Raw genomic sequence first — 20229 nt, 5'->3', positions numbered from 1 at the left:
TGTGGAAAATGAGAGTTTCTAGAAGCAGCAAAGAAATGAGGCTACTGTGAGTTTCTGCCACGAATGAGGCAGAATCTCACTCATTACTATGAGTAGTGATGAGTCAGATGTAATATCAATTATTTCTATGTGCATATATAAAAAATGTACATAAGATTAATGGTTAAAACCTCAACAACTATGAATTAATTGGAACATGAATGCATTAAAATATCTTGTGTTAATAAACAATCATGAAAAGCAGAATCTATTTTTTTTTATTGTCTACATAATCTTCACTAAAGAACCTGGATGATTGCTATTATTATTATTATAACAGTTGTATTTAACAATGAATAGATTCATCCTCGAGGCTCTAATTGTTCACCTTGTTGATCCATTTGGATGCAGATTTCAAATATCCTTGTTATTGTACGGTGTCTCCTGCTGTGTGGAATCAATAGGCTCCAAACGGAACAAACGCGTGGATTCACTTTAATTCTGTGAAGCGGCTAAATGCTGCACAGAGGCCACTAGAGGCTGACAGTCACTGACGGTCCATCAGCACAGACCCAGGTTCTAGTTTGACACACACTTACACATACTTGAACCCCATGACCTCCATATTTCACAAAGCGCCGACCCGGGAGCCTTAGTCATTCTCACCTGGGAGTTTAAGCCAACGAATGAGAAAGCGCAACCGTAGAATACGAGCTTGTGAAAAGTGAGGCTGAGCGGCGAGCGGTGACGTCTGAGTCATTTACTGTATCTCGGAGCGTGAGTGAAGGCGCAACAGAGCACACACGCCCACGCACGCCCACCGAGTAGTGACCTACTACCGTTTTCACCCTCACAGGATACTCGGCGCTGACATTTATTGATCACTGAGCCGACGTGTGACTCACGAGAGGCTGCAGACGCATCTCTGAAGTGCTGAAGGTTCGTACCGTCATTCAGGGACGCAGCGCAGCCGAGGCCGTGGCGTTGGTGCACGTGAACCAGCTTGTTAGCAAACTCATGCTCATATATAACAGCAGGCGGTTGAGATCGGAGCTTATTTGAGTTCAAGTCCAATGAAGGTCATTTGTAGCGTCTCCCTATGAGCGAAATGACTGGGTCACGGATCCGGACGACGCGAGGCCGTTGAAGGACAGCGTGACGGGTTTTCAAGCGTATTCGCCGCCGCCGCCGCCGCTGACGAGCTGCAGGCAGACGCCTCTGGCCCCGTTTCAGTCCCCTCCACTTGTTTTTCTCACTGTGTTTTAATGCGGCGTGTTTTTCTCCGTGCAGCGCAGGATTTACAGTAAAGCACCCGACAGCATGAAAACACCACACGCTCGGCTCGTTTCTGATGAGGCCCAGTTTAACAGTGCAGCAAACACCCTGAAGTAGAGAACACACGGGTACTTAATGCTTTTACTTAGGTGAGGATACTACTGCTACTACTACTACTACTACTACTACTTCTACTAGTGGGTTTTCACTATTCAGACAAAATGAACAAACTTCATTCACTAGCTGAAGGAGAAGTAAATAACATCTCTTTCCTGTAATTAAGCTTCTGAATGGACTTTATGATAAAAAGATAAAAAAAATCATTATGTCAATGTCCGATCTTCAGAATGAACTTTTCAGGCCCAATCCTTGTCCCTGTTGTGAGCATATGGATACTTTGAATACGTAAGGTGAAGCGCTCCACCTGCTGATGAGGACTGGCTATTACAAGGAAAGGCTCATGTGCACAGATCAAGTGGACTTTGCTTTGTCAACCTAGAACATTGACGTATTTTTGATTCAAATGAGACCATTTTAAATGAGCCGCCATGTTGGATTCAGCACCAGGGCTCCATGGTCAGTCAGACTGTACATTATCCCCGGAGCCTGGCTTCAAAGCGTGCCGTCATCTGCCCGTGTTTTGGTTTAGATGCCACATCTGCAGAGGAATATTTGGCTAAGAATGTAAAGCAGCGCGGCCTCGGTGAGCGCTGGATACCTCGAGGGAGACGCGCTGCAGAGTCATTCTGCGCCCTCTCGTTTCTGCTTTAACTCTCGGGATGACACATAGCGAGGTCTCACTTCTTCTGTTGCTGCTCTTATCTCGTGAACGCAAGCCTTCACATATATAAATACATTTCTCTCAGCCCAGCTGGAAAATGAATTTTAATGCTGCTGCAGCAATTTGACGTGTCTAATATGAGCGCCGGCCAAGTCACAGCTCCTGCGGTAAAAGTCAGGCCTCGCTTCATATGGAGAAGGCAGATTTGGTAACGGATTGAGCTCATCTGTCTCCAATTCAAGATCTGAAACCCTGAATCTTGTACATTAAGATGTCAATAATAAAAATAATTACTTTAATTCAAGGGAAGATGCAGCCAAATTCAGTTAGTCTGACAAATACAGGACTCGTAATGACAAACAGCTTGAAAACAGGCAGAGATTTGATGCTGTGTTTGGGAAGTTTACAATAAACCAAAATGCGTCAGATTGTGTCAGACGAAGCATTAAATGAAAAAGGATTAAAGGAACAAATCAACTACACTTCACCCTCAGCGAGCTGGGATTAGGCTCCAATCACAGTAACATGCTGCATGACCTGGTCTACTGACAACAGACTCGAGCTCAAAAGCTTCGTCATTTCAAATTCATTCAGAATTATTGTTTGTGGCGTTTAACAAAAATAGTAGCCAAACAAAAAGCATGAATGTCTGGACTGATTTCTCTTCGACATATATTTAATTAACTGTCACACTGTGACTCTCTCAAAGCCATTGGTGCCTGTGACTGTGAAGTAAACTGATCATTCAAGCAAGGGGTGGCTTTGCTCATCATATCTACACAGCTGAAGGTATTTGTTTCATTATTTATGACATTTGAATATTAACTAAATTCATCCCTGGGTCCAATATACAGCAGCACAGGAGACAAAGCAGTGTCTCCTACGGTAGCATTTCACATATGATGGACTCTGATTGTTGAGGCTGAGGTGGATATTTGAGGTTGCTGCTACGTATTATACTGTAGTTTTAACTGAATTTCCAGGTTCCTGGTCAATGGTTCACTGCACTGTCACGGCCGTCGGGCGACTGTTGACAGCCAGGGCTCTGGCGTGAATGGAAGCGACGTGAGAGAGAGCATTTTTAAAAGGTACGGGGGTGTGAGGCAGCTTGGTGCTTCGCTACCCGGCAGCAGGGCAGCTGAGTCATCTCTGTCCCCGTACTCCCACGCCTACCCACGCTGCACTGCTCTCGCTCTGTCGTCGGTGGAGACGCGCGGCCAAGGACTTGATACCAAAACTAACTGCATCACTTCATCCAGGCCCACAGGTGACAAAAACACACATTTACGGTAAACGGGGGGAAGCCTTGGTGGAACAGGGCCGGCGTAGGGGTGTGTGTGTGTGTGTGTGTGTGTAGCATCACTGTGAGCACACAGTGGCTGCATATTAGGCCTAATCTATCTTTAGGCTCCGCTGATGCAGCATCATAAGACTTTAAAGTGGAAAAGGTGCAAACACATATAAGTAACAGCTGTGAGATGATTCATCGCTGCCTGAACATTCAGACTAAGACTAGTCCTGATCTAGATGAGGGTTGGACCATTGGGGTGTGGATTACACATTACAACCTGCATCAAAGTATAGTGGTCACACTAATAATGAGCCGAAGCATCAAAACTCTGCTTCTTTGAGGTTTGTCATCTTGAAACGTGGCCACCCATTTTGTGGATGGTCCAGTAATATTATCACCACTTCAAACGGACCCTCACAGGTCCCAGTCAGCGTTTTTGCTGATTCAGCAGATATCAGACGCTGCGTGTTTGGCGCCGGTGAGACTCCACGGGCGCCGCGTTAAATACAGCGCGTCGTTTTGGGACAGAACGCCTTGAACTGCGAGTGTCAATTTTGCAAAGCAATTCTACGCAGGGCTGCATGTGCAACACATCACCTCTTCACATGCACCGTCGTTTCTGGCTGCAGCCTCCGGGCCCACGCAGAAAAGCCTTTGTTGATTCAAAACCTGAAAGTAGCTCAGCGTTTGAGCAGCTCCAACCTGCTGTTTACAGCCTCTGCTCGACGTGCGTCAGCGCGGCCTGTGAAACTCCTGCCGGCGTCACCGAAACACTCATTTCAGTACAAACACCGATGGAGGCGCCCGACGAGCTCCCGAGGCTCCAAACATCGGGCCACGTTGGGCCGCACTCCGTCGGGCCGCACTCACGCCGATGGACAACGACATCTGCTGCCAACAACGCAGCGCTGTTTCACTGATCATCTGCTCTCACGCTGCTGCTTCACACAGCTCCTCATGCAGCACAATCACGCATTCCGACGGGCATTTAGAAACTGCGTTGTGGACATTAACAGCAACAAACTGAACTGAAGGTTTCACAATTCACACAAGACAATTTGTCGTAGATCAGGAAAACATTTGCAGCCAACATTTGCTGATCAAAGATGATCTAAAATGACAGTTAACCAAGAACAGATGAATGTATGGTCTCTAAGTGCCAGTCAGTGCTGATGTCCAGCTTGCTTTAACTTACCGGAGCGTCAGTCTTCATCCTCCTCTTCATCAGGAAGGCTCAAAACTAAGAGCAGAGACAGAAAGAGGGCAGAGGAAAGAGACGAGAAGGAATGTTTTAATCACTTTGGAGGAAGCCAGTTGTCTTCCCACTCACATTGCTGAGTGTCACAGACACACAACACACACACACACACACACACACACACACACAAACACACCCATAGTCACTCAAAGAAACTCAAAGAAACTGGGAAAACCAAAGCTCGACCAGGAGAACGGGTCGGGAGAATGAAAGAAGGGCAAAAAATAAAGCAAGAAGAGAGAATGAATAGAATGTTCAGAGAAAAGCAGATGTCAGAGGGAGGAGAGCGCCGAGACGGGAGAGAGAAAGAATGAAAGGCATGGCTTGGCTGAGTCATCAGCAACCACCACTTCCTCCAACGCTCTGTCACAGCTCTCTACTAATGACTGGCCAACTTCTGAGGCAAGCACAAAAAAAGACTCTAGCTTGAGCTGAAGGTTTTCTTGCCCTCTCAGCTTTAAACTGCTTACACACAGAGAGAGAGAGAGAGAGAGAGAGAGAGAGAGTGTGTGAGCGACAGAGAGAGAGACAGAGAGAGAGGGCGAGAGAGTGAGCGAGCGAGGGCCTGAGAAGTCAACCCGTGGACTGACCCCACTGTGTGTGTCATGGGAAACATTCAGTAATAAACAGCTCTCATTCCCCAGATGCATGGATGCTATTTCTCATGCAGGAAGGACAAATGAACAACTTCTGATTATTCTCGTTGTGACTTGTTTCCTTGCACTTTTACCTTTAGTTATTTGTACCTATAATGGCTGCTGATTCATAATAAAGGCCTTTCACCCTCTTGGTGGAATGACATCACTGAGTTGAGTTCGTGCCTTTGGAGCGTCTGAAGCAGCTAATCGGTCGTGGACGACGAAGCTCAGCCACTAACGAGATCAAAACTGGAAACGAGGCTGATTGTGAAAGCACGTGTTGTCAGACCTTTATTAGAGCGTAGCTCCCAGGCTGTTGACACGCGAGTCATTACAGGAGTAACGAGTCCCTGCACCCGAACAGACGCCCGGCCCAAGAGAACTTCTTCTAATTCACTTGGGCTCAACTGGAAATGGTTTCACTTGGTGTCACGTCTTAGTCAAGTATTGGAAGCATCTGCGCCCACAGCTCTGACCAGCACCTTCTGTGACATTTAGGAAGCTGCCGCGGTGCCAGAGGTTAAAGGCAATGACACAGATGAAGTGAAAGCCAAACCACGGGCTGATGCTGAGCGAGCACGCGGCCGGCGCTGCCTCATATTCAGGCCTCCAGACAGGTGTCACGTTACAGCGCAGCGTTCGCCACGTTTCAGGGACTTTCACAATCACAGTCGTGCTCCTGAGCTGAAATCATCCACAATATAACAGAGTGAACTGCGTCTGGAGCATAAACATACGGAGACAAGCGAGTTCCCACCCTGAAACAGAAAGCCCCCATTTCCGGAGGACGGTCATGGGAATTCGCACACGTCCTCCTCTGCAGTTCGCACGCTTTCCACAAGACGTACATGAACGGCAGCTCGCTCAGACAGTCCACACAAACACATGGATAAGTCATGAATGTTCAAATGGGGAGCATTTAACAGCAGGGTACAGCTCTGAACAGCACCATGACCCCCACAGACGGACCTTCAGCCTGCAGCGAGACCGGACCGCTCCACGGACGACGGACGCTCCCATCGCTACAACCAGATGTCACCAGGATGCACAGAGTCGGCATCATTACATCGACGGGCACCAGCCGCTCACACAGGCCCCATCACAGAAAGTGAAACCTTATCAACTCTATCAAGAAAATGTCAAACAGAGTCAAGCTGGCGATACGGTTTCACCACAAGGACTGAAGAAATGAATAAAAACTGAGTGTGTGAGAGAGACTGACGTGGCTAAACTGCTGCTTGCGGGAGGATTGTGGGAGATGGAGTCTACATATGAGTCAAGAGCAGCAGCCCCACGTCTAAATGAAAGGCACGTCTATGTTTAGTGTCCGTGTGGGAATTAAAGCCTCAGTGGGACCAGTTACCAGTTGTGTGATTTGTGACCAAAAACATTGATTGACTTTTGCAAAAGCACTGCTTTTACACAACAGCGCTGAGCCCTGGTCACACGGCAAAAATGATAAAAAAAACGCAGTTGCACAATGTTAACCGGAAAAAGAGTCATGCAAATTGATTTCAACACTTCAAAAGGGAAAACATGTTTTAAGTCTAACACAGAAAACCACACGTCTGCTTTTGATGAACCGTGTTAAGTGTCCCATGATAATCAAACGGGTAAACATCTGGAGGAGCTTTGGTTTTTTGCTCAAGTCATTTAATAGCTTTTCCCTCACAGCCTGGTGGAATTCGCTGCTCTCCACCTGTTCTACAGCTTTATCTGTTCCGGGTGTCACCGTTTGTCAGTGACTGGTCCAACTGGACTGTGTCCAATCAGACCATGAGCCTAAAGTCTGAGCTCAACACGGGCAGAACATCTGGAATAAGCAACAGACTGAGACGCGAGTCCAGAGAAGCGGTTTCATCTGTTTCTTCATGTGAAGAGAAAACCTCGGTGTCAGATGTTCTGCGTTATCAGGGTTTCCTGTGCTACAACACTGCATCGGACCTGGACGCCCAGAACGAAGGCAGACAGAAGAGGCCTTCTGGTAAATGCTGCCAACAATGAGGTGGAGCAGGACAGAAGAACAGTGTGCAGGAGCTCCAGAGACCTGACAGATACGTCCCTACTTCACATCCTCACATTCACAGAGCGCTGCTTTGTCCTTCATCCAGCCCAGTCTGGGTCTCAGCCGTGAGTCAGACTAAAGAGGATCTGACTCACCTCCTCCCGAGTCAAAACACTATTAGTTTCCAGCTCCTACAGTGGGACCCTATTGTGTTTGGGATTAGCCTGCTGAGACTCTCGGAGGACGGAGGACAGAGAAGGAGGAAGGGAGGGGGCGTCAGGCGAGCGAAGCGCTTCTCACTTAGAAGCAGAGGATCTCCCTGTGTGTGTGTGTGTGTGTGTGTGTGTGTGTGTGTGTGTGTGTGTGTGTGTGTGTGTGTGTGTGTGTGTGTGGTCCCATTGGATGAGTGCATGGACCTGCCATCATTAAGGGCTGAGCGAGATGGTGGAGTGTAAGAGCACAATGACACAAACCAGGCCAATGAGATGATTGAAGACAACGAGACTAATGTCACCTTCATGTTTGTATTAAAGCGCAGGGAAAAGCTGGAGGCGTCTCAGCTGCGCCCGCTGGAAACTGTCACGTTTCCTCTGAGCTTTTCTGTGAAGTCAGACTTTCACAAAAGGAGCCGTGTACAGACTGCTTGATGTCTGTGTGGAAGAGGAACGGAAATAAAAGCCAAGCGCCACGTCGCCAGCGACCGCTGACGCTGGAGGAGGATGAAGTCCAGGCGGCTTCACTCACTGTCATTTAGCTTTGTTTTCCTTATGTCAGACAAATAAAAGCTTCAAGCAAATTACAGATCACTAAAAGGCCCCACAGGGATAAATCTGAAACAAAAGGGCCCATACATACATTTAGGGCTGTTTTTTGACTTTTGAGCTCATCTTTGCTTTTGCTCTACAGGCGCCGGCTGATGCATTGAACGCAACCCGCTGCTCCTCCGTCCCTCTCACCTCTCACACTGTCAAACTGCAGCTCAATCAATAGAAGAACTGAATTAGCCTCATGCGTTGCCACAGCTGTGTCTGCCTTCACCAGGCTGCTGATCGGTGTGAACCCAAAGCTGACTGCTTCCCACTGCTCCCTCAGCTCCTGTCTGAAGGCACGCGGGTCAATACGGCCGGCCGGCGCCCGTCAATAACCCCCCCCCCTCTGAGGTCTGCCCTGGGAAATGACAGCGGTTAAAGGATCCACTGATGCTGGTGGTGCAGGGCAACACGGACCACTGCAGGCGCAGCTGATGGGGAGATGTGGAAAACACCGCCCCCTTCTGGCAGATAATCAGGTCTCTTTGTTTCTGTTCTGGTGAATAATTGATCCAATTTGAACCATTTAACCATTAATATAGCAATGAAAATTCATAACTTCCTTCCAAAAAGTGGGATCTCAGGGACTGAGCCTGCCGTCCGTCCTGTACACATCCACTCGCTCTGTACTGTACACAACTATGCGCAATCACAAGAAAATATTAAAGTAAATTATTTTATAATATATGCACACACACAAACACACATACATATAATTTACCATTTACTGAAGCTGTTTTCATTGACGATGATGATTTCAGAGCTGCCACAACTTTCATAGTCAAACAGCAGGTGGAGGTAGAGGATGTGAGGATCAAGACAGAGTCTAGTTCCCACCACAACACTTTTATGCTGCTTGAGTCCAAAGTTATTTATTCTTTTAAATGTATTTGTATGTGAAAAATGTTGGATTATGTGGTAAATAAGTCTCATTTAATGCCAACACTCTACATGGAGACCTAAACTTGATGCAATGCCTGTGTTTTCCCACTAAGGGGCAACATAACATAATGCAAGTTACGTTATGAGTAAAACTGTAAAGTAAAATCTACTGTAATGAATGTTAATCAGTGCGATACAAGATTTTTTCTTTTCAAGTCTATTTTCACCCTGAATAATTTCCTGACAGACGTCTAAGACGTTTGTTTTTTGTCTGTAATAAATATTCCGTGTGTTTTCTCAGAATGAATCATTTTGTTACGAGCAGAAACCTCAACCTTCATTGTAGCGCGCTGCGACTTTAACAATTAACCCCTTTCTCCACTCTGCACGTCGACAGGAAGTCGCTGTAGCAACAGCTCAATGAAATTAAAAGCAAATATGTGCAGCATTTACCCTAGTGCACCTAAAGATAAGCAAATGATGCGTGAACTTTTTTTTTCTTCTGAATACAGTTTCAGACTATGCCACCACCACTTCCTCTGCTGTGAAGCCACTGGGTGCAGGTCTTTACTGGAAACCAGTAGGTCTGACTAAAAACCCCACAGTAGTAGTGTGCGGTGCAAACGTTAGCTGCCTATTAAACTGCAGGTACTGAGACCGCCCCCCCCCCTCATCACAACTGTCACACGTCCTCCATCATCCTGGCTGCACCCTGTGGCAGCATCTTCCTGGAAGCCGTGAGCCCTAACTGTAAACCAGTGTGGTCACCTAATAAAACCTGCCCCCATCTAGGTGTGACTGCGCAGAACAGAGGCTCTTGTTTCAACAGACACAGCCGGAGCGCTGCTCGGGGTATGAGAGTGATGTCACCGTGCGCTCTCTGGCTGGACTAAAAGCGAGAGAGCTCAGTTCCTGTCGGTCTCTCCACCGGCTCCTGTACGACGGCTCTGCACGAGGCCCAGTCATTTCTGCTGCGCAGCGTTTGGCGTTCAATATTACACAGCTCCGTCGCAGCTTCAGTCAGACTCCAACGGAAACAGCATCTCATTGGGCTTTTTATCAACCGTTAACTCAGAACCAGTCCTGGGCACAGAGTCAGTAAACCACTCATTTAGATGCTACTACGCCAAAACAGTGTGATAATAGGAGATGCTAGAATGATAAGCTGTCACTGAGGCCTACACTACTAATACAGTCAGACAATCCACTCAAAGGTGCCGTTCAACCTCCTATACACAAAGACCACACTGTAGACAGACACCTCCTACACACAAGGCCCCACGTAACCAAAAGTTCCTAAATCAAATTTTGTGGTTTTCACTTTTTAACCCCAGAACAAGGATCCTGTTTCTTGCAAATGTGTTGAGATGTTGGGGATAAGGCCCGTCCTCGCCTGACGGGGCTTTTATGTGAGGCTAAAGGCCTCGTGGTGGTGGAAGGGGAAGTGCTGCTGCCACTGCATCATGGGCGACACGTGTCCAGTGTCGATGCAGCGGCAGCAGCTCGGAGGAGATGCTGGAGACCCAACACAGATAAAAATCGTAACTTTAAAATAAGGCTTCTGCTACATTTGGTGAATTAATGTGTTTACGAGCCACTGCAGGTAAAAGATTATGATGTGTGACAGTTATTAATTTGTAAAGACAGATACAATAGACCTCCACACCAAAATGCCAGACTGGTCCCTAAAGGCCACTGGGAGCTCCTAAAAGGCCCAGCTGAAACTACTACAGCTTGAAGTGAAACGAAGCGGCCGCTGAGGGAAAATCCACGGCTTGAAAACCACTTCGGCATCTGTGACTTCATCCCCTGTGGTTCACAAAAGCGTTCATTTAGAGGAGAACCCACAGAGGGACGCGCTGCTCGATTAGTCAAAGTGAGACTATGAAAATGAGGGCGACGCGCCGATGCTCTTGAATGGCGCCAATAACCTGGCGTCAGCGTGATCGCCAGCAGTCGGACTCACCCGCTGATATTCAGCAGTTCAGTGTTGAGAGCGAGTATCGCTATCGTTTCTCACCTGGCCAATAACGAGGACCGGGGCTCAGCGGGAGGCAGCAGGGATGTCGGATGTCACAGCGAGATGACTGGAGCTAAATTCAGCAGCGTGTGATGTAAAAGCTGCCCACTCAGTTGCTTCTGTCACTGCACAAATAGAAACAAGGTTCACTTTCATTTCAATGAGCGATCTGTGGTTTGCATCGGCTCCTCTGCAGCAAGTAGAGCTACGGTACTGGTGCAGACTCGAGTGTCAGTGAAACCTTCCACCGGGCCTGGTTAGCAGCCGCTCGCTCAGCCGTGAGCTTGTGAGAACTTTTTTTTTTTTAATTTCCATTAACCATTTGAATGAAGCCCAAATCCCACCTGAACAGACCCCACTAGATGAGGCTGAACTTCACATGAACCCTGCACTTTTGAGGCTGTACGCATTTGTGTCTGTGTCTCTATAGCAACGCCCCCCGTGGACATGTCCTCTCATTTGTCTATACGGAAGCATTGCAAACGCAGCAACCTATAATCAGCCGGGTCCCGATTTGACTTCATTTCCATGTTAACCAGCTCACAACACATAGTTGGCTGCATGAGAGAGGCATCTGCTAATGTGATCAGAGCAATGAAGTATGTTATAGTTGATTCATTCCTATGGGCTATTGCCAGAGAAACGCACAAAAGAAAGGCATGAAGATATTATTGTATGGCATATAAACAAAGTTAAATGAGCTGAAGGACTGTGAAGCTGCATTGCAGGTGACTTAAAGCTTTTCAACTGATCTACAGATCATCTCGTCGTTTAGCTTCCTCCTGGGGATGCAAAATGGTGCAAGTGCCGAGAGAAAGCCTGTGCTGCTGAGGTCACTAGGAAGCAGAATGAGGAAACGACAGCGCTGGTGACTTAAGAGCACAAGGACAAACACATACAGGGAAAACATTAGATGACCTCAAAGAAAAAGCCTGCTTAAATAACATTGTCTAAATAAACTCTTACACACACCTGCTCAGCACACACACACGCACGCACGCACGCACGCACGCACGCACACACACACACACACACACACACACACACACACACACACACACACACACACACACACACACACACACACACACACACACACACACACACACACACACACACACACACACACACACACACACACACACACACACACACACACACACACACACACACACACACACACACACACGCTAGTTTCCGGGTTGACAGCTCTGTACTTCTCAGTCTCCAGCCACATGAATGAAGGAAATAGGGACAGGGAAATCCCATCTCACTCATTATGAAACGTACCGACACACAGACACACACTACACAGTAAATACAAGTCACTACTTTTAATGAGTCCAAACTGAGGGCATACGAGGTGATGGCAGGCGCTCAACCACCCAAAGGAGGAAAGATGTGCTCACTGCAGAGTCAGTTAAGACATTCTTGCAAATGTTGGAAATATCAAAGTTAAGGCAAAAAGGAAGAGACAGCGAATGAAATATAAATGCAATATACTTGCTCTGGGAGGTTGTTTTATTGGTTCCGGGAGAGACATATTATTGAAAGCCAAACATCTGCATTTGCTTTAATCTGAAGTTGACTTGTTTTGTGATTTATTACTTCCGAAAGCACGTGAACGCGGCATCTATTTCGTCCCAGTAGCGGAATGAATTCGTCTTCAGTAAGTTATTTACGCCCACGCCATTCTGGTAAGATTCTTTCCAGGAGGTGACGCTCCAATCATACTTCACACGCTGATACGGATCAGACTATCAGACTAAAAAAGGCCCGTGAAGTTCTCACGAGACGCGCGCATTCTTCTTGCGGGCTTATAATAATAAAACCCAGGTGGAGCGCTTCACTGGTGCGCTTCTGACGCAGAGTGGACTGCGGACACGGCGCAACCGAGACAGCGCCAGCCATCTCAGGTCAAGTCATTCAATAACTTTTAAAAAATACAAAAGGAAGAGGAAGACCGGTTTACTATCTCTCACTGACACCGCATACTTCCTTTTATCTTTGCGCAAACCGCCCTTTACTCATGCGCGAGCGTTGCGCGGCCCTAAAACCCCTTTTTCCCCTTTTCGCAATTAACAGTAACGCCGCGTTAAGTGCTCCGCAAAAAAGCGTTTTGAAACATTGCTGCAACGTTGCACAAACGTCAGCTCGGTGAACGAGTTGCATCAAAGTTTAAACTGCTTCCTCATTTGGACTTTGAAGGAAGCACAGCTGTTACGTCCATGACTTATCTGAGTTTATGCCTTTAATGCATGAAAGAAAAGTGCCAGACTTACCCCGCATCACTGTCGCCAGGTGAACAGTTTGCACGCGCTTTTCTCTGTTTTTTCTTTTTAAGCTCTGCCAACTTTTACGAGGCGCGCATCTGCACCAACGTGACGTGACACACACTGTTTCACTTTCAAACTTTCACGCGGCCGAGTGTAGTCGCCGTGAGCGCATGTGCTCTGGTGCGGGTCGCGCTGCCTCATCTCGGCCCCGGGTCCGCTCGCGACGGCGCCACCATTCACACTGACGCGCCTGAGCCTCGCGCTCGTACATATTTGCACTTTAGGTCACACCCACCGGTCCGTCCCTCTGCACCGGGACAGCGCGCACTCATGAATGGACTTCTCTGTTTTTACCAGTTAAAACTCCATTACGCGCGGAGGCGTAATTGGAATCCTGGGCATTTTTTACGCCTTGACTCATTTACAAAGAATGGTTGGAAGGTAGAGGCTCCTGTGACCTCAGCACATGATTCTCTTTCATTGTTACTCACATTTAAATCCTAGTGTGTGTGTGTGTGTGTGTGTCTTTTTACCTAAAAGGAGAATTCTGTACAGTCCTGAGTCTAACAAACACAACAATATGACATCATCATATTAATACTGCACATTATGCAAATATATGAAAGCCGTTGTGCATTAAGTGACAGGGAAATTCGGCCCTTATTCATGAACACACACAGAAAAAGCAGAAGTTGTGCAGAAGGTTAGGGTGACTTCCCTGTAGCTTGTTTCATTTACCTTCTAATGCCTTGCTCAGAAGTCGAGAGAGGGGAACAATTATTGAGTGTTTGGGAGCGTCATCCTTTGTCAGTATCTCTTTTTCATTGCGCACTGAAGTGATGGATTTGTTGGGTTTTAAGATACGGTGAGCGAGAGAAACTGCCCACTTTCTACAAAAACGCTGCTGTGAAACATCCCATAATATCCTTCATCACACCAGTGAGAATGATTTGTGTGTGTTGCCGTGGACTGGAACATGGCAGTGATCCAGTATGAGCGTAAACTGGCCTTTTATCTGTGTCACCCCTCCGCGCTGTGTCTCTTTGGTGGTCTTCAGTTAGGGTGTGTCTGCACCGGGCGCCTCCTGTCAGACCAGAGTCATTTGACTGTGTAGGCAAAGGTTAAAACAAAACAAATGCACATTTGTGCGTCCTTGTGTGCAACGTTAAGACACGAGAAAAGCCACAGGGCTCAGGGCGTGTTCACTGCGACGCTCTTAAGACGGGATTATTGTGGAAACAAACACGACAGGGTTTTTTCCTGGAGCCTTCACTCTTTTTCCCACAGGCTCAGTCCAGACAGACAGTCAAACACTGGACTCAGTCAAGGTTGTGTGTTTCCCAACACCAGCCTCTGAGCAGTCTAGGACAAAACACGAATGCCACAATATTACACAATCTTACATTCTTCTGGATTCAAAACTCATTCACATTTACTTACATGAGCACTAGAACTCTTCCATGTGTCCAGTCCTATTGATTTGACTGATTCGGAGGAAAACCTGGATTATTGTCCCAGTGTATATTATCAGTGCTTTTCAATTATCTCTATTTAACCCATTAAAAGGACCAGATTAGTGTAAACACGGCGTGTGTACCTGACGCAGGCACTCAGTCACCTTTATACACGCATGCAACAACACCTTGCATGCATGAGATCTACAATAGCTCCTTCCTCTCCAAGTATTAGGCCATTTACTGACAGCACCACAGCTGTGATACAGCTCAGTGTTTGAAATGTTCCCCGGTGGCGACACCATGGCCGTAAAAGACATCAGACTTTGATTATTGCGAAGACGCTCGTGGGCTGTGGCACTTCCTGTTGGCCCTGGATTGGCTGTTTACTGGTTCGTGTCATGTGACCTTTCCCTGGAATGTTTATGAAGACATGGTGACTGAAACAGCACGTGTCTCCAGAGAGACGCACACTTTATCAGGCGAGGAAACCAAAGGCAAAGCGACATTGGACACCCAGTCAAACAGGTGACATGTTGACACAATGAGAAGTCAATAAAGGTGGCCGGGAGATTCAGGCCTAATCTGATCAACCTCGCTTCCATATTTAGTTTGTGCTGCATGTAAATGTATTTATGGTTTTATTTTAAAGCTTTTCTTAGGAGGTGGAGGAGCAAACAGAAAACATGGGCTCTTATCATCAGTTGTTATGGTGACCTTGTCTGGAAACAGCTCATTACTATTGCATTATTTGTAGCTTGGAGATCAGCATTGACTGTACAGGAGGAAATGTTGAGCTGATAAATGCAGTGCTTTGTTATCCCACTGCACGCAAGCAGTCATGGGATCCACTGTTGGTGCAAAGTTTTCACAGTTGCAACTGTAATCATCACGTACGTTTGCAGTTGGCACAAATCCTGAAGGAGAAACTGCTCACATCTTAAATTGAAATGACTACTGTACTTTCTTTATACTCCGATTGGTCAGTTGCTTGGGTAGATTCATGTCGTCCATGTTCTCGGTGGGAATTAACGATTCACATGCGTCATCCAAGTGACGTAAAATTCATGTTTACTTGTCGCTTTGGGAATTTTCAAGGCTAAGCTGTAGGGAATAGCCTTTGTGTACTAGTTTGTTATGCAGGAAGTACAAGAGGGTGGATCAGCCGATGCAGAGATTAACAGATGCTTCAAATCCTGTGTTGTATCCACCCTGACCAGTGGGATCAGCCTCGGAGCAGACTTGCAGCTTGTCATTATACTGCACTTTTCCACATCTGCCATGATAGAAACACTAAGAGAGTTCATGTTTACTCCGTCTGCATATGCGTCCTCAGAAAACTGTTGAATCTCTTTGCAAACAAAAGCCAACGATTGCACCATGTAGACTGTGTGAGGAGCCGCTGTGTGCGCTGTAGCTCAGAGCAGGGTGTGGATCACTTGTTTGTTGGAATGTTTTCTATTTTCAATGGAATGTTCTCAGAGTGGTTGGCTAAAATGCGGAGACGCTGAGCTGAAGACACACTGAATGCTTCCACACGCCGACTACTGGGGTTTTCATACTCTGTTGGGAAACCAAAGTCCATGGACAGAAAAGTAGTAACTGTAGTAACTCTTATAGGGTTTCTGTGATGTCTGGCATCTGTTATTTGACTGATATTGTCCTCATGAAGTAATTGTTGCAACAAGAATTAAAACCAAATAAAAATCTGGTTTGATTTTGGTTTTCCACCAACAGGCTTTTGTGCTGTGTCAGTAGGAAAACCCCACAGGCCCTGGGTCTTAACGTTGTTGACTACACAAAACATTCACACTAATGTGTGAGAAAATCCAACAAGCGTAACATTACTCTGCAAATGTGCAGCAGGAAACACCCTGACTCTGTGGTCATTAGCAGTTATATAGTATAACTTCATGAACTACAACTGTACTTTACAGTGTACTGTACCCTATCCTTGGTTTTACCTATAAACCAATTGGTCTTTGACTTTCAACCCAATGACCAATAAACACGTCTTTCCGATAGCCAGCATTTTCCCACTAAATGAATAGGAGAAGTAAATTTAGCCCTTTTCTGTGTACGACATTGTCTTTCTACAGAAATACCACTGGAAGATCAGGGGATTTCTTTCATGTGGGGAACCACCCCAGACAAACCCACAACCCGTTTTGATCCTCGGCTCACTTCAAAAGACCTTCAACTTGACCACAGGGATGCAACGCTGGTTGCATCCCTGCCACAACAATAAGATCTGTGTTAAATGAAAAAGGCATGATGGACAAAGCTGTGCAGAGGCTGTGCTAACCAATCAAGATAAACAGAAACTGCACAGGTTTTTGTTTAAGTGAGCAGAGACTCGGCTAATACAAGTCTAAAATAAGAACCCAGGACATGCACATTACTATGTGTGTTCTTATCTACACACTGGAAACATAACATGGCACAGAATAAACCACAGTGTTCAAGAAGTGTGCAGGTAATTGTTCTTTTAGTTTAATAGCTCTGCTTCAGTCTTTCCTCAAACTGCAGCAGCCTGAACTCAGCAGAATCTACACAGGTATCAAGACTAGACATGACTGTGTTCACTTTGCACTGAACACTGTTATTAAACGGTTCCCATTCTAGACATGGCACATGTGCTGCATCATTGCTGCAGACTGAATGTTGTTCACGCTGTGAAATACAAAAAAATAATACAAATATTTGTTTTAAATAGAAAACTTGAATATTTGTTGTTCTATTTTCTAGTCGTTGAAAAAGACGCAAAGTTTCCTTCCTCAGAAGAAGAGCAGCCATGCTGTCTGTGCTGTGGCCAAGATAAAGGACTCCTTACAGTGGGTTATGTATATGATCATTTGTCCCTGCAGGTGAGAAGCAGTCCCGTGTCCCACCCTTTGCTTGCAGCAGGAGGCAGGTCTGTGAACAGGTTACCATCCAGTCTGACCTGTTTTAAGCTGCTTAGAGTCAAAATGCGTGAGCAGGAAAGGCCGGCAGCGTCTGGGGTCCGGCTGCAGAGCCTGTCAGGACGGGCACCAGCCTCAGCAGGTCTCTAATAGGGATGCCCAGCTGACTGCTACGCGACAACAAAACGCCGAGTGAGCTGCTGCCTGCAAGGAGAGAGGACTTATTACAAGCGAAACAGACTAGAATGTGTTCATGCTATTTGCATTGTTACATATGAATAGGATGTAATTTGGTTGCTACAGGCAATTATGTTGCTTGATTAGAGGACGTAGATGCGGAGGAAGGACTAAACTACTCCTTAGTTAATTAGTACGTACGCCATTTAAAATAAAACAAAAAGGAGTAAAAGATACTTCTGACTTCGCCATTGGGTGCAGAGTTCATTTAATGGGCAGAATCTTTGTGAAATGTGTTGAACCAGTTCAGCTTCAAACAGTTATTCGACTGAAACCGTGTGGGAGAGCAAATTCAGTATCTTTTTCCCAGAAGTGTTTGCAGTTCGTGTGAAAGCTCAAAAGGAGATTTCACCAGACACTCCATGAAGCCAGTGCCAAAACTGAAGCTATGGCTTTAATTACTTTCATATTGTCATGGTATTTATTATATCATATCAGCAAAAATGAAGGCGGGTTTAATTCATAACCAACACGATCAGTTTGTGCCGTGTGTTTAATGCAAATACAGGAGTGAGCCTGTGCTTATCAGCGTGTGCTTATCTTACCCTCCAGTTGTGTGTGTGAATTCCTGAGGCAGGGGATGGAGCGGTACACCAGGAAGCAGGCCAACATGGTGCACGGGGCGTCCTTACACAGGGCCTCGCTCCTCATGTAGTGCCTCAACACTGAGCTGTTGTCTGGTGGAGAAAATGAAAGTAGAAGTCTGTGTGCCATTCAAACATGTTCATGGACCCTGACCTTAAGCTAATCGAGACACATTTTATTCATCGCTGACTTCCAGGGAGCAGCAGCATTCCTGATGACTTAGGTCAGGCTGGTTGCTGCTGAAACATCTGTCAGCTACGGTCTCATCAAACTACCTCACCTGTTTCCCACGCCTCTTCGTGTGCATTAGGCAGCTGTGGAATGTGTGTTTGCTTCAGTGCATTCATGAGCACTTTAAGTTCCAGACCATGACATTAGCATGCTACACCCTGAGAGCAAGCTGAGACACATCCAGCATGTTCCAGTCGTCATGAACAAACTCTAGTTGAGGTTCGTTCTGATATATTTCTCAAACAATGAGTGCTTCTACTGTCAGTTTCACTTTGGTTAAGGATTCTACCTTGAACTAACCAGTATTTAATTAAAACAGGTTAGAATGTGATATTTGATAAATGACTTAAACTGCTGCCAGGTTATATAATTACTAAAGCACTACCTGCCCGACCACACCCCTGCATCCAGCCACCACAGCATCCTCGCTGTTCCTACCTTTAAGCCACGCGTCCAACGCAGCATCCACCATGTTCTTCATGACCGGCAGAAGCTCTGAGGTGAGCAGGGCAATGTGGCGCTTGGCAGGACCCTGCAGCACCCTGCTGTCCCACAGGTCCGCCACCAGGCGCAGCTGCACCAGAGGGAAGGTCTGCAGCATGTCGCCCCGACGCAGAGCGCCCACTGCCTGAGAGGGGTTACGTTTGATTGGAACTTTATCATGCAAAAACAGAAGGACTACACTAAAGAATGAAAATATACTGCATTTATTGGAATAACCCAGTGTGAAAGCCAAGACCGGTCAGTTCCCTAGTAATTCATAGTGTTTATGTGGCACCTGTTCGATGGCGATATACGTGGGCAGCATCTCTGGACACTCCTGCGTCACACATTCAGACAGCATGGCAGAGAACAACACCTGACTATCCTCTCTCTGCAAAAACAACACAGTAAAGGGAACAGAAAGGCTATTTAGCACTTATATTAATAAATAATTATTTAAACTGCATTATAGATTTGTGCGTCGTTGAACTTTGCCATGTGATATTTGTAATGCTGAGGCATTTTGCACTTCTCCATTTGATAAATCTTACTAAGTTCTTAGATGTCTTTGAAAGGAGTGACTTGTAAACAGTCACACATTGTTGTACCAAGCCAGCAGGTCACTGAAAACAACCTGCATGCAAAATGATGTCAGCTGCAGTGCAGAGTAAAAAACACTGGGCCTCACACTGGCCCTTGAAAACACATTTATATATGTATAAATATTATTTATATATAGTGAGAAGATGTGCAAACTTGTAGGCATTTTCCAAAGCTTTCAATGCGTTTACAGATTCATACACAGGGCTATTTCATGCTACTGTCAGACTGAGGCAGCAACACATCTCGCAATTACCTGCAGTGAAATGCATAGTGAGAGTTTATATTTCATAAACAATAAAGGAGGAGGGATGAGGGGAGGCCGAGCTGGTGTGGTTGAACTGATAAAACAGATATAAAGCTAAGCAATCTCATCCTGTTGCTGTTTTTGTTGTTGTTGTTGTTAGATTCAATTATAGAGCGTTACGCTAGAAAATGACACTAGTGAAGCATGTGAAATCCTAATTAAACCATGTGCATTAAGCCACGGCGATGCTGCCTCAAATGAGTGTCCGTGGCGTA

At 46.2% G+C, this 20229-nt stretch overlaps 1 protein-coding gene and 1 long non-coding RNA gene across 6 annotated transcripts in view; both read right to left on the bottom strand.

Moving 5' to 3' along the window:
- The window catches only part of LOC114870740 (uncharacterized), a 41328-nt gene extending 27855 nt beyond the window's left edge, over positions 1-13473 (bottom strand). The window contains exons 1-3 of one of the 2 annotated variants that reach the window (XR_005898701.2): positions 13221-13473; positions 10939-11063; positions 4522-4566 (exon numbers count right to left, since the gene is read on the bottom strand). This is a non-coding gene — a long non-coding RNA (uncharacterized LOC114870740). The remainder of the gene's footprint in view (positions 1-4521; positions 4567-10938; positions 11064-13220) is intronic. The other variant, XR_003788417.3, reaches the window with a different exon arrangement.
- Positions 13474-17139: 3666 nt separating this feature from the next.
- anapc1 (anaphase promoting complex subunit 1) overlaps positions 17140-20229 on the bottom strand; it is a 30488-nt gene continuing 27398 nt past the window's right edge. For all 4 annotated transcript variants that reach the window (XM_041067528.2, XM_041067527.2, XM_029127127.2 and 1 more), the window contains exons 50-53: positions 19403-19498; positions 19063-19252; positions 18354-18485; positions 17140-17775 (exon numbers count right to left, since the gene is read on the bottom strand). In XM_041067528.2, the coding sequence (XP_040923462.1) occupies positions 17633-17775; positions 18354-18485; positions 19063-19252; positions 19403-19498 (561 nt within the window). In that variant the 3' untranslated portion in view covers positions 17140-17632. The remainder of the gene's footprint in view (positions 17776-18353; positions 18486-19062; positions 19253-19402; positions 19499-20229) is intronic.

The sequence above is a fragment of the Betta splendens genome, chromosome 15 (genome assembly GCF_900634795.4).
Source record: "Betta splendens chromosome 15, fBetSpl5.4, whole genome shotgun sequence".
Lineage (NCBI taxonomy): Eukaryota > Metazoa > Chordata > Actinopteri > Anabantiformes > Osphronemidae > Betta > Betta splendens.
Note: the sequence above shows the minus strand (reverse complement) of the source record. Positions and strands in the feature narration are given on the sequence as shown.